Here is a 13,301-nt window from a genome sequence, read left to right as displayed (position 1 = left end):
TACAAGGACTAAAATTAAAAAAATAAATCAAGGAACTAAAAATAAATAAAAAACGTTAACTTACGTAACTCAAAAACTTTTTAAAGCATTTCTGTTTCTATTTTTATTAATATGTCAGATGTCAGATATCAAAGCCCCAGTTTACATTTTTATCTGCAAAGCCCACTGCGCTACATGAATGCCTAAGGGAAGCCCAACCCAAAGAATTAGTATCACATTCCACTTAGCCGAACGTTGCGACGATTCCTTATTAAGACAATTTTCACACGTTAATCCCCAAACAAGAGATTTTGAATTTGAAATACTCCCGCTCCCGTCTCCATATATTTGCGAACCCTTTTTCTTTGTGAGAGACCCGTTATCAGAGAATCCAGAAGGCGAAGAAGAAGAAACGACAGAGCAAGAAGGAAATGGCGACCAACATTGGGATCATGGATGCGGCTTACTTCGTCGGCAGATCTGAGATTCTTTCTTGGATCAACTCAACTCTGCAACTCAATCTCTCCAAAGTCGAAGAGGTTATTTCGATCCTATTTCTCCATTTAGGTTTAATTTCCGATCGTTGATTTCTTACTAGATCTTCTATTTTCTTGGATCGTTATACTCTCAGGCATGTTCCGGCGCGGTTCACTGCCAGCTTCTCGATGCCGCTCATCCAGGGATCGTGCCTATGCACAAGGTCAATTTCGACGCCAAGAGCGAGTATGAGATGATTCAGAACTACAAGGTCCTTCAAGATGTCTTCAATAAACTCAAAATCACCAAGGTAACACTCTCCCTCTGTATTTTAATTTTGGACGATCTTGAATTCAATTACTGAATTGCTCGTTGTGTTTCTCAGCACATCGAGGTCAGCAAGCTGGTGAAAGGAAGGCCACTGGATAACCTTGAGTTCATGCAATGGATGAAACGATACTGCGATTCTGTCAATTCCGGCCTTCAGCACAAGTAATATTATTAATCCTAATTTAATTTCATTTCATTCGCATACATTTGTCGTTGTAGATTTCTCTTTGTTTTAAAATTCTCTGAAATTGACTTTTTCGCGTTGAATAGTTGTTTTCGGTTGGAAGTTAGGGTTTAAGATTGAAATTCAAACGTCATAAAGAAAATCTTGTGACCTTTGAATTCTGTAGTGTAATTTTATGAATTTGATATTGGTGATGAGTAATTTTTTGATTAAATATTGGATGCTGAATGGTTGTAGTTATAATCCTCTGGAGAGGAGAGAGGTTAGCAAAGGTGGAAGAGAAACGAGCAAGAAATCTGCAAACTCGCAAGCCTCAACGAAGGGTTCTACTGCACAGAGACCTCAGTCTTCTCATAATTCTCGAAGAAATGAGGTTTCTAATGCTAACCCTACAAATCAAGCTGCAAAGGTTGCGAGAGCAGCACCTTCTGCCGGAAACCCTGCCTATGAAGAAAAGGTATTTTTGTTTTCCCGTCGAAAGAATTATCAAATGAATAATGGAAGTATATTGCTCTTACAGTTGAAGTTGATGCAGATAACAGAGTTGAAGTTGTCGATTGATAGCCTTGAGAAGGAACGGGATTTCTACTTTGCAAAGCTGAGAGATATTGAGATACTGTGCCAGACTCCTGAGATAGAACACTCACCGGTACTATGCTTTCAGAGTTTTTACTTTGATTTAATTTGATTAGTGAAACCCATTAATTGGTAATACTATTAGTATCTATTAGTATTAGGTATTGATCTTATGTGATTTGATTGGTTGTTTGTGTGTCAGATTGTTGCTGCGATACAGAAGATATTATATGCTACAGATGACAATGGAACGGCTGTGGCTGAAGCTCAAGCTATGATTTCTGTTGGTCGTAAGGAAATAGAGGGATTGAGCCCCATTGCTGAGGTTTCGGAGGAGAAGAGCAGTTCAGAAACTCACAAGAGAAAGAATATTGCCAATATTGATTTTGATGTTGCTGGGCTTGCAACGTTGTCTCCCAGACAGAGGCTTTCTGATGTTTCAGATGTTCATTGTAGCGAGTCACCTCTTATGACTTGTTAGGGATCACGTTCTGTTGTTAATTCAATTAGCAACTTGTTAAAACTGTTTTTGGTCACAGTAATTCCTGTTTCATGTGTGAATTGACCGCGATATTCATAATGATTAGGGGTTTTTAGGGAGACTATTCTGTTATAAAGTATCAGTATCAGCCCAGAAAAATGTAACCAGATATGTTTTGCCTTTATAGAATTTGCTGCTAGTGCTTTGATTTATTTCATTTTCAGCTTTTTTAATTATGTGATGATAAAATCAAATCAAATCATTTACAATTCAGGGATAATTACATATCGGAATTTGTAATGAATTCCTGGATTGAAGTCATGTTTCTGATTCCAGTCATGTAATTTCTGGCTTGTGCTTTGATGATTAGCACTATTCCATTTTCTGCGTTTTTTTCATGTGATGACCAAATCATTTACAGTTCAGGGAAAATTACATATCGGACTCCTAATTAATTTATGAGTTGAAAACATGATTTGGCATCAAGACCAAGACCAAAACCATATCTTTTTTTTTTTTTTAAATAAGTGTTAAAAGACGACTACTAATTTTGATCAAATCTTCAAGGAACAAAACTACGGTTTTAAAAATACAGAGAATAAGGCTGGCCACTGATGCATTTGTCAATTTTTTTTCTATATCGAGCAAGTGTTCAAAAACAAAAAACAATTTTTTAATATGATTTTCTTGAAGAATTCCTGTAATCTTTATTATTACAGTGAAATGTGTTTTTGGTCCATGAAAATTTGGTCAAAATTAGCCTTAGTTCTTGCATTATTGAAACTATATGGTTTTGGTCATTAATATTTAGTCAAAATGGATATTTTATTTTAAAAAAACTTAGTTTTAGTCCTTGATGTAAACCAATTTCGCCTAGTTTAAAAATTAGCGGAACAAAACCAAGAAAAATAAAATTTAATGTAATGGATTTTCTGATGATAAAAACATATTTAATCCCTCAAAGTGTTAAAATTATCCCAAATGTTTATTATTACTTGGAATGGGAGGGCATGTGATGCGGTGACATGCGGGGTGTGTGGTTATTAGAGGCCCTTTTCCTCCGCCTACGTTGTCGTCATTTCTCCTAGACTTGGTCTATAATCCTCGACTCTCCTTAAAAACACGTAAATTTCGTGTTTGCCGGGTAGAGAGAAAAACTAGAAAAAGAGCTTGATTATACTGTCTAATTTCGATTACAAATCACCTCAGGCTCAGGGGAAGTAATCACATTTTCTAACTTGCTTGGTTAACATGAACGAACAGGCTAAGAAGGTAAGTGTAACTCCAGCCATTCATTTCCCTACATTGTTATTTATTTATTAGTGAATCTGTATGAACTCTTGTGTCAGAATGAGATTGTGAATGCACAAAATGGCATGGAAAAGAAAGTGGAAACTGTGGATTATCGATCTTCAGCAGGGCAAAGGCAAGAAGAGAGGAACGTGCAGGTAATTCACCAGCCCCATTCCACCAACACCAGTGGTGGTGTACTTGCTGGTGCTGCTGCTGCTGTTGCATCCACTCTACAGTCAGCGAAGGATGCCATCTCCAAAAAATAATGTAATTTTATTATGTTCTTTGATCAATTTGTTTAGCCAAGGACATATAGGTTTTGCCAATAATGTAATTTTCTTATATTGCTATTGCTAGTTGTCCTATAGGCACAAAGACATGGACAAACTAGTGTCAATGATGTATTAATCATCGAATTGATCGCATAAATCCTTGTTTTTACTTTTGTAATAGAAAAGGCTGATTCTTCAAATTCCTTCTTTCATCTCCCGTAACTTCACCATAAAATATCCAAATTAACAAAACAAGTATAAAAAAAGTATGGTTGTGCTTTTGCTTTGCGTCTCCGCAGCATGAAGTGAAAATTGTTTTGCTACATATTCGATTGCTTTGGTTTGACGCTAATGTAACTTCTGTACCGTGCGATCCGAATCTTACATAAGGGACAAGAAAATTCATATCACATCACATGATCACTTTTGCATGGAGGAGTGTGAGAAAATCATAATTTCCTTTTTATTTTTTCATGAACAAATGTTAGTAGTTAATTGTTAATATTTTATCAAAAAAAAAACTTTTTTCTTCTATCTTTTTTTACTTTTATCACCAAATCAATCTTATAACCCTCTAATTCCCTTTTTATTGCCCGTGTTTTCAAATGGCATGCCCATCAATCATTTTATTCTCTCAGCAATCAACATGTGAATCCTATTCTCACTTTCTATTAGTGCAGTATTGATGCCTGGTGTTATTTTCTGGTTACATGTACCAACAACAGATTAAGTTTTAAGTTTCCCCTGCTTCTCAACAAAAAAATTACATTTTTTCAGGTAGTCATAGCTTCCTCTTCTTTCATCACAGTTTGAAAAAAGAAAAACCAGAAAAGAATTCCAAGGGTTCTATTTTTTGGTATGAAAAAACAAGTAAATTTTCTTTTTCATTTTCCACGGTTTTACTTTTAGGTTGTTTTTTCAGCTTAAATATTGGTTGAACCAGAGGCAACAATGGGTTTGACGGTGTCACGGCTATTGAGATTGTTTTATGCAAGGAAAGAAATGAGGATTCTGATGGTGGGTCTTGATGCTGCTGGGAAAACAACAATACTCTACAAACTGAAACTTGGAGAAATCGTCACTACAATACCCACAATAGGTTCCAACTTGTCACCGTATTTTTCCATGCGTTCTTTAAACCATCGTTTTCGTTTATAAGCAGTTCCTAACTCTCTCGGCATTAAATGTATTGAATTTTGGAAGTTCTGCGTGGTGCTACTTGAATTCGTACTAGTTATATTATCATGTGTCTTCTACGCAGATTAGGACTCTAATCTTGTACTTGTACAGTCAGTGGTCACATGATTATTTAAAAAACCTATATATATATATAGTTATCTTTTAATTTTAATGATTCCAATATGATTATTTTGTACAATACTTATACGAGTGCCAAATGAAAATGATTGAAATTTTGTACATATACCTTCGATGGATTAGGCTTCAATGTGGAGACTGTTGAGTACAAAAATGTCAGCTTCACCGTCTGGGATGTTGGAGGACAGGACAAGGTATTTGTGATTTTCTGGCCACATCTTAATTTATTAATTAGGGATGAAGCTTTGAGTGTCTGCTTGTTAAGTATTTGAGCTCCATTTGAAATCCGTTGCTTTACAGATTTATTTGCTAGAGTATTATATATGGGTACATTAGTATATGATAACATTCATGCAGATGCTACTCAAACTACTTTAATCTGATTATATGCCAAATTCTGTGCAGATTCGACCATTGTGGAGACACTACTTCCAGAATACACAAGGTCTTATCTTTGTGGTAGATAGTAACGATAGGGAAAGAATTTTAGAAGCCAGGGATGAGTTACATAGAATGTTGAGTGAGGTTAGTAATTTTTTAATATCCATAGACTTTGAATCATGGTTAAATTTTTATCCACTGTGCACTCCAAATTGAAAAAAAATAAAGCTTTGGCTTTCGACATAAAGGTAAAATAATGTTGCAATCATCTTGATAATCATGAGCATTGCAGGATGAACTTCGTGACGCTACAGTATTGGTATTTGCCAATAAGCAAGATCTTCCAAATGCTTTAAGTGTTGCGGAAATTACAGATAAACTCGGTTTACATTCACTCCGCCTGCGTCGCTGGTATGTCACATTTCAGTGTTTATTTTTGTTTTTACTCCTTCAATAAAGACTAAAAACATTAATATGTTTTTACTTCTTCAATATGTATCGAAAATAAAATATTTTAAGGTGTAATGGTGTTTTTACTTCTTCAATAAAGACTAGAAACATTAAAATGTTATTTTCGATTTTAAGTCTATTTTGTAAAATATTTTTTAAAGAAAATGTTTTTTTAATTTTAAACAAACGTATTTTCAATCTTTTTTTTATTTTCTTTAAAAATGAAATTAAAAACAGTCAGACCAAGTGTCACCTAAGACATTGATTTATAATTAAAACACATAACAATCTTGATTTGAGATTTTGAGTTCAAGATACCCTCAATGAGCTATTTACCTTATATCTCGACAAATAAGTATTAACGTCGTGAAAATAATTAATGTCTAACTTATTCTAGCTATTTTTTGGTTGATGAAGGTACATCCAGCCAACTTGTGCTACGTCCGGCCAAGGACTCTATGAGGGGCTAGATTGGTTATCTAGTCACATAACTAACAAGACAAGATGAACCAAGCTCTGATTGCGTTTCTGATCTTCGATTGAATACTGAGACTGTTATATATATTATGTACAATATCTCGTTTGTTTATAGGCATAAATGAGTGGTATCTGTTATTTGAAGTTTGAACCATCTATAATAATATCAATAACTATGATATAAGTATATAAACTCTGAGGAGTATTATGTACACGTTACACCCCGCTTTCAGTATTTAATAATATTAAGAGAAATGTTACCAGTATATTCTTTAACATGCTATTTTGAACACATTATTTTTTATTAATTATTGAAAATCATAAATTTATGTGGGTGTTACCTCTCATTTAATGTCTCTCTCCTCATTTCTTTAGTTTTTAATAACTTTTAATCAATAGAAAAATATGTGATAAGAGGAGTGTGCCGCTAGTACTTCTTTATTATTAAATGGTTCATGTATGTATAGAGCAGCAAATGTATACTACTCTAGTGTAAAAGGCAAGCATGAAAAATTATGACAATGTAATTAAGAAAAAAACAAGAAACTTATATTTATTTTGTTTGTCTGTTACAGAGTTTCTCTGGCGGAAAGCCTTGCCAACGAAATATATAGATTTCAACAACAGTTCCATGCATAAATTTGGAATGAAATATAAATAACACGACTTTAGCTTGAACATCGTATTTTTGTTAAGGATAATATGAAATCATTCACGTGTTTTTACCTAATAGCTAGCCTTCACTATTTTAACAAAAACTCAATATCAGCGCGATAGAAGGACATTTGCATTATTTAGGCTTCGCAGCTAGCGGGGCTCTTGTGTGCTAGGGTTTGTTAAAGATGTAACAAATCATTCAAGACGTGTCTTCGTTTAACTTAAGATTTTTGTGGTCCCTAAAAAAAGCATCTTGAAAATTATTAATGACTATCATCATATACACTTTTTTAGCCTATATTTCACGAAGATTCCTTGTGAAACTTACTATACAAGCTCTGATCATGTGATAAGCTTATTAACTAAGTGTTTAATTAAATTATTTACCCAAACATTATAATTAGATTGTGATAACTTTAGCCTTTACATAATTGATCTAACAGAGACTAATATTAAGAACAAGATCCTGTTGGCCTTTCAATTTTCAGTTAAAAATTTGTTTGATTTATGAAAATATGAACTGTTTTCATTTTATTTTAAAAATAATTGTAAAAATGTCATCATACTTTTACTTTATTTCTTATTTGTAAAGATTTATATGGAAAATGGTAATAATAACTTAAAGGTGACATGTTTACCGTGTAGATTTTGATAATTTACTTTATATAAGCAAACTAATAGCTTGCTGTAAAAGTGATTCTTGCCGTGTTCATTTCCCTATAGCTTAGCCTGATAATTAAGCCGCTAGACTACACATCTACTACAAATAGCATGCAAAGCTAAGACGGCAAATGCCCTAAAAGAGGTAGATTATGACTGCGCAAACAAAATTGGTTTACATAAATTTGGCACTTTTTACCAAAATCACAACGCACCTAATATTATTTGCATGAAGAGCATGCTGGCTCCTTATTAGCTTTTGATGCTAGGTAGCAACTTTAATTTGATATCATTGTGCACATCTTCTGTCTCTTGGTACATCAGAATCCTTTTAATTTCGCAAGCCACGGTCATACCTGTGGTCCCTACACCATACAACTTTACTACTATGCCGCGAGAATCACATAACATAAACAAGTTAATAGACTATATACAAAATTATACTATAGTAGCTCCCAAATAGAGTACAACCATGCCACAATCTTTTTGTTTCTGGTATGGTAACAAATCTGAAAAAAAGAACTCTATTTACGAAACTATTAAGTATGAACCCTGCACCCTAAGGAAATTATGTTATCAATTGATCAAGACAACCTAAGTTTATGGTTTCCTAGCTTCTCTAAAGTTTAAGAAAACACTGCATGTATTGCAATTGCCAAATTTCAATCTGAAACAGATTCATCATGTCTCCTAGAATTATTGTTCGGCCGCGATATAGCTGTCACTTTGAAAATCTTATGCCGTGGATTAAAAACCATCATAACTATGGCATGATGCAACCGCAACATATAATTGACCAGTGACCATAACTCAGTTAAAAAAGGTAAAGAAACGGCACCGCAGGGGTAACAAAGCCACGCCCTCTCCCCCTATGTCAAAAGTTTGTCATTTTCAAATATTTCTTCCTCTGATGACCGGTCTTCCCTTGATCATTTTACCTTTTTTTGCGTGCATGTTTTCTCTTGTTCTGTGCAATGCAATACCTATATTATCACTGCATAGCTCTATCACTTTTCAAACATAAAAGTCAGACACAACTCCTAAAAGCTCAGAGAGAGAGAGAGAATTCATCTTTCCAAAAATTTCTCCAACACGTTTCACCCATAACCTATATTGATCGTAGCAGCTATAAAGTTCATCTTCATAATTATTTGATTATTCAATTCACTCTTTTCCTATACATAGCGTGCAAAATGCATTTTCTATTTTGATCTATTTACCTTATAGTGACAAGTGCTCAAAACAGGCATGATTAAATTTCAACAACCAATTTTTAGTTAACCAGAAGAAAATAACTCTTGATAAGACAACAGACATAGTGTTCATAATATGGACTTTGCATTTGCAGTTACTACTTTAATATGGTAGTGACAGCAAACATTGCATTAAATATGCAACCACAGACACTTAATTGCTTAAAGTCCCATGTTCATACTTAATGTCAAACAGGGGGGGAAAAGTTTGATCTGACTGTTGAAACATTCATACAGTTTGAATTGTAACTTTTTCCTCCAGTAGTTAACTAGAAAAGAGCTATATATTCATGAAATAGAATGTAGAAATGAAAGTTATTAAAAGTCCCATTTTCATACTTAATGTCAAACAGGAAAAAAAGAAGTTTGATATGACTATTGAAACATCCATACATTTTGAATTGTAATTTTTTCCTCCAATAATTGACAAGAAAATAGCTATATATTCACGATATAGAATGTAGAACTGAGAGCCCAGTTTAGTAACGAAAAAATCAGTCCAAATGTCCAGAAATCGGGATGACTCAAATGGAACCAAATTATACTATATCCATTCCAATGGTTAGTGTTGTCCATATATGAATTTCGACCAAGCCAACAAAAAGCGCTGACCAAGGAGTTGCAATCAAAGCTTTTCAATTCAGAGCATAGGCTTAGTATCTAATTCAGAAAAAGGAAATGATTCCCGCATATTGAGATAACTGAAAGCATAAATAGATTGGTAAATTTGGTATGCTATAGGGAAAATAGGGTTCCCCATACGTATTCATTGTAGAAACCATGAGTATCTCCCGGAGGAATACAAATAAGACTTGATATCGGGTCTAGTTTGACCACTTACAAGAGTTTCATTTATTTATCTAATGCATCACTAAAGAGTAAAGACATTACGCCCATCTTTGTTTATCTGTTAACCTCCATGTGTAGTTCCTGTTCTGTACTAACAGGGGGAGATTGGAAGATAACAAAGAAACAAAGGAAATCTCTTGACTGTGCTTATTGGCGTGAAACAGAACTTGCACTGGACACTTAACACAGGTAAAACTACATTCATGTTTCTACTCGGTATCAGATCCTTGTTCCACTTAAACAACAAAGTGAAGGAATGGAGTCTCTCTGCCTCGTTCATTTTCAAATGTTCACCCAGCTACCTTAAAACTAAGAACATAATGCAGTTCACCTCCATAACATAACTCCCGGATATCTTCATGCGGTTCCAAATAAACCTACCATGTTTTAAGGATGGACAAAACTTAAATGCAGTTCCTTAGATACTGTAGGTGTTGTTGTTCAATCAAATTTAGAGGTTACACTGGTAGGAGACTACCTAGGTGAAACTTCAATTCTGATTGAAAATCAGCAATAAGAAACTGCATATAAGTTTTGTTCTTTAAGGAACACTAAGATATGTTATTAACGAGGAGTATTTAGAACATCAATAACCACTCGATTCACTGAAGGCAACCGCATCTGCTGGTCCTGAGGTTTTCTCCTCTTAAACACTGGCTCAACTGAAGGTGATGCAACAGTCCATGAATCATTTGAACTGTCACAACTGAAAGATGCATCAATGACCCCATCTGGGCTACTACTAGGTTCGGACAAACGCTTGCGCCTCAAATTGTGAATGCCGTTGCTGGAAACGTAAAGTCCCAGCATCAGTTTGTAGCACTCATTCACTTGTTCCTGTAACATATAGCCACCAAAATCTTCCAATTAGCCAATAAAATCCGTGGCAGATTTGAACAATTGAAGCTAAAGTGACACACCTCACTAGTTTTAAGTAAACCAGGAAGCTGATTTTGGTACTCCGTAGCATTCAATGGTTCAATCTCTTTAATAATGTGGATCGTTATAGCAGCAGCCAGTGTAGAAGGAAGATAACTCATAACCCTTGAATCTGAAAAATAAAAATATAAAAAAATCGAACCCGGTAAATTTCACTTTAATATGAATGTCTTGTTTTATATGTATCTCATTTATTAACATTGCTATTAGTCTATTACTTACCCGCAATGACAGAGAGAAGAAGACGTTGGCACCTACACAGAAACTCCGAATGCAAGTGGCGCTTTAAACCAAGCCTAGCGAGGAAGTGTTGGAAGAAAGAAATTGGGGTGACAGGGTTCATTTTCCATTCGAGAGTGGACAACACTAGGAGCTCCATTTTCTGTATAGTCTTTGCTTCAAACAAGAATTTCGATTCCCCCACCTAATCAAAATTCGAAAAAAAAAGGAAGCTTCCACGTTGAAACACGAGAAACAAACAACATGGGACACTAGCAAAGAGCGATATTGGAAAACGTACTTGGAAGTCAAAAAGAAGTGGCACTCGTGTCTCCTCCACTTTGGCGGCGAGAGAGACGCAAGCAAGTGCTGCCAGGTGAGTCATCCATGGTTTTTGTTCGCTCTGAAACCTTAGGGTGGTGACGAACCTGTCGAAGTAGTTAACGGCGAGAACGGTGGTGAGAGGAGCGAAGGCGTGGAAGTCGGAGACTGTGGAAATCCAACGAACGACGTCGTGGCGAGGGGAGAAAGAGGAATGCGTGGCGCGCTGTTTGGAGAGTAGAGAGAGAAGGTGGTCGTGTTGGTGGTTGTCGGGAAAAGTGAAAGGTGAAGGTGGGGTGAGAGTTTGAGAATGTTGTTGGAAAGAGAAAGAGTAGTGTTGTTGACAGAGGAGGAAAGAGGGAGAATGTGGTTGAGGCATGGTGTTGGTGGTTCAAAGAAAAGAAGGGAAGAGAATAGAGATAATTGGTTTATGATAGAGAGGAAGCCATTTACATACTCAGAGTCAGTACCCAAAACAAACAAATAAATCTATGCTCTGTCTTTTTCTTTTCCACCCACCTTCTCCTTTTGCTTCCTGTCTGTCACATTCTTCCCGCCTTTCCTAATTCCTTAAAATGTTTTTGATAATTGTTAGTGCTGTTTTTTTTTAATCGTCTTTTTCTTTAAACTTATTTATTGAAATAAGTATTTATATTAATAAAATAAATATTTTTTTTTTCTTTTTTTAGTGTAGTTATCTAAATTATTCCTATTTGAAAAATAATAGCTTTTTACTTTAAGAAAAAAAAATCCCATTTACTTCTTAAAAAATCACTTACATTAAAACCTATAATCTAAAGACTAATAACATGAATTAAAAAGCTGAAATGTTTACTTATTTATTTATTACAAGTGTAATTTAATTTGAAAAAATTAAGAATTTCCATCTCCAAAAAATAAAAAATAAACCAAATAATTTTCCATTTTTCGTTATATATATGAGAAATGGGAAACTAACCTATACAATCATTTCATTTTCTATTTCTTTTATTTTCTTTCTTTTAATTTTTCCCCTAAATCAAACATACCATTAGCTGCACGGTGCTATAAGTTAACATAAATTTATTTACTTTAAGTTGACTTTTGAAAATGATGATTATGTGATTTAAAAACTCTTATAAAAAGTTATTAAAAGGCAAATATTTTGTTTAAGCTAAGTTGAATGTGACAATTAAACATCCGGCCAAGTGTAAACCATGATGTGAAATGGATGATTTTGCTATATATGATATGAGTCACCAAAGGAGCTTCAAAAGTTCTCGTGCTGTGTTGGATCATTTGGATGCAAATGAAAGAACAATAAGTGACCATTATTTTCATTCCACTCGCCAATAATGTGTAGCCCCAAATTTCTTATTTTAGTCCCTAACTTCGACCTTGCATGTTGATGGTCATATATATCGTATTTTTTTTGAAAAATGTAAATTATATTAAACTTAAAATGATACAACAATAAATGGGACATACCTTGCAGTTAGAGAAAATAAAAAATCTCCATAATACAAGAAGGTCTATATCAAGATGCTAAAACAAATACAACATGTGCGCTTGTCTATACAAAAGAAACTTAATATTACTAATAACTTCTACTACATAAAATTGATAATCTTAAAAATCAGTTTGTTCATAGACAGTCAGATGCAGTAGACTGTAATTGCTATAGCCAGACAACGAAATTTTCCTTGAACACCTGATGTGGATCTGCCCCTAATTAAAGAGTCAGTATGCACTACAAAGAAGTGAAACGCATGCGAAAAGGAGCCAAAACCCCCTTCTTTTTTCGGAGAACAAACTACTGACCAAACAACCAAGGGTTTGTTTTTGTCAATATCCGCTTTGCCCCACAGAAAATTACGACACGAAGCGTTGATCCGGTCCAGAACAGATTGAGGCAAAGGAAAAATCCCCATCTAGAAATTCACAATTCCTTGAATAACTGTCTGATCAACTCTAGTTTACCTGCATAAGATAAAGACTTCCTGCTCCATCCCTAAATCAGGCCAGTAATCTTGGAAAGTAAGGGAGCATAGTGACATACATTTAATCTAGATGATAAAAGGGGAACACCCAAGTATCTAAAAGGGAAGTCACCCAAGTTAAATCCAGTAAGCTGTTGAATATGAGAAAGCTCATGAGGCCTAATACCGACTGAATATATGGCAGATTTATCAGAGCTGATGAAAAGC

At 34.7% G+C, this 13,301-nt stretch overlaps 4 protein-coding genes across 8 annotated transcripts; 3 read left to right on the top strand and 1 right to left on the bottom strand.

The window, feature by feature from the left end:
* The first annotated feature begins 252 nt into the window (after positions 1-252).
* LOC114422049 (microtubule-associated protein RP/EB family member 1C-like) lies at positions 253-2,244 on the top strand. 2 transcript variants are annotated; one of them, XM_028388243.1, is made up of 6 exons: positions 260-518; positions 611-766; positions 842-948; positions 1,208-1,427; positions 1,506-1,619; positions 1,749-2,244. In XM_028388243.1, the coding sequence occupies exons 1-6, from the start codon at positions 411-413 to the stop codon at positions 2,025-2,027; spliced, it is 984 nt and encodes a 327-aa protein (XP_028244044.1). In that variant the 5' UTR covers positions 260-410; the 3' UTR covers positions 2,028-2,244. The 2 variants fall into 2 exon arrangements, with proteins under 2 accessions (XP_028244035.1, XP_028244044.1); XM_028388234.1 differs by having other exon boundaries at positions 253-518; positions 1,208-1,619.
* An 803-nt stretch (positions 2,245-3,047) lies between these two features.
* On the top strand, positions 3,048-3,792 carry LOC114405781. The gene is made up of 2 exons (XM_028368277.1): positions 3,048-3,299; positions 3,377-3,792. Exons 1-2 carry the CDS (start codon positions 3,279-3,281, stop codon positions 3,584-3,586), a joined length of 231 nt encoding a protein of 76 aa, XP_028224078.1. The 5' UTR covers positions 3,048-3,278; the 3' UTR covers positions 3,587-3,792.
* Positions 3,793-4,203: 411 nt separating this feature from the next.
* Positions 4,204-6,483, top strand: LOC114422024 (ADP-ribosylation factor 2-like). Of its 4 annotated transcripts, none has more exons than XM_028388207.1 (6): positions 4,204-4,369; positions 4,502-4,691; positions 5,033-5,103; positions 5,315-5,434; positions 5,583-5,701; positions 6,158-6,483. In XM_028388207.1, the coding sequence occupies exons 2-6, from the start codon at positions 4,544-4,546 to the stop codon at positions 6,246-6,248; spliced, it is 549 nt and encodes a 182-aa protein (XP_028244008.1). In that variant the 5' UTR covers positions 4,204-4,369; positions 4,502-4,543; the 3' UTR covers positions 6,249-6,483. The 4 variants fall into 4 exon arrangements, with proteins under 4 accessions (XP_028244008.1, XP_028244023.1, XP_028244001.1 ...); XM_028388222.1 differs by having other exon boundaries at positions 4,204-4,448; positions 4,536-4,691; XM_028388200.1 differs by having other exon boundaries at positions 4,205-4,369; positions 4,515-4,691.
* Positions 6,484-9,503: 3,020 nt separating this feature from the next.
* Positions 9,504-11,686, bottom strand: LOC114422015 (cyclin-D3-2-like). Its single transcript, XM_028388187.1, has 4 exons — positions 11,096-11,686; positions 10,798-10,999; positions 10,557-10,687; positions 9,504-10,473 (listed from the first exon to the last, which is right to left on the bottom strand). Exons 1-4 carry the CDS (start codon positions 11,492-11,494, stop codon positions 10,201-10,203), a joined length of 1,005 nt encoding a protein of 334 aa, XP_028243988.1. The 5' UTR covers positions 11,495-11,686; the 3' UTR covers positions 9,504-10,200.
* Positions 11,687-13,301: the final 1,615 nt, after the last annotated feature.

Source organism: Glycine soja, chromosome 1, assembly GCF_004193775.1.
Source record: "Glycine soja cultivar W05 chromosome 1, ASM419377v2, whole genome shotgun sequence".
NCBI lineage: Eukaryota > Viridiplantae > Streptophyta > Magnoliopsida > Fabales > Fabaceae > Glycine > Glycine soja.
The sequence above is the reverse complement of the archived record's forward strand: the minus strand, read 5'-3'. Positions and strand labels throughout refer to the sequence as shown.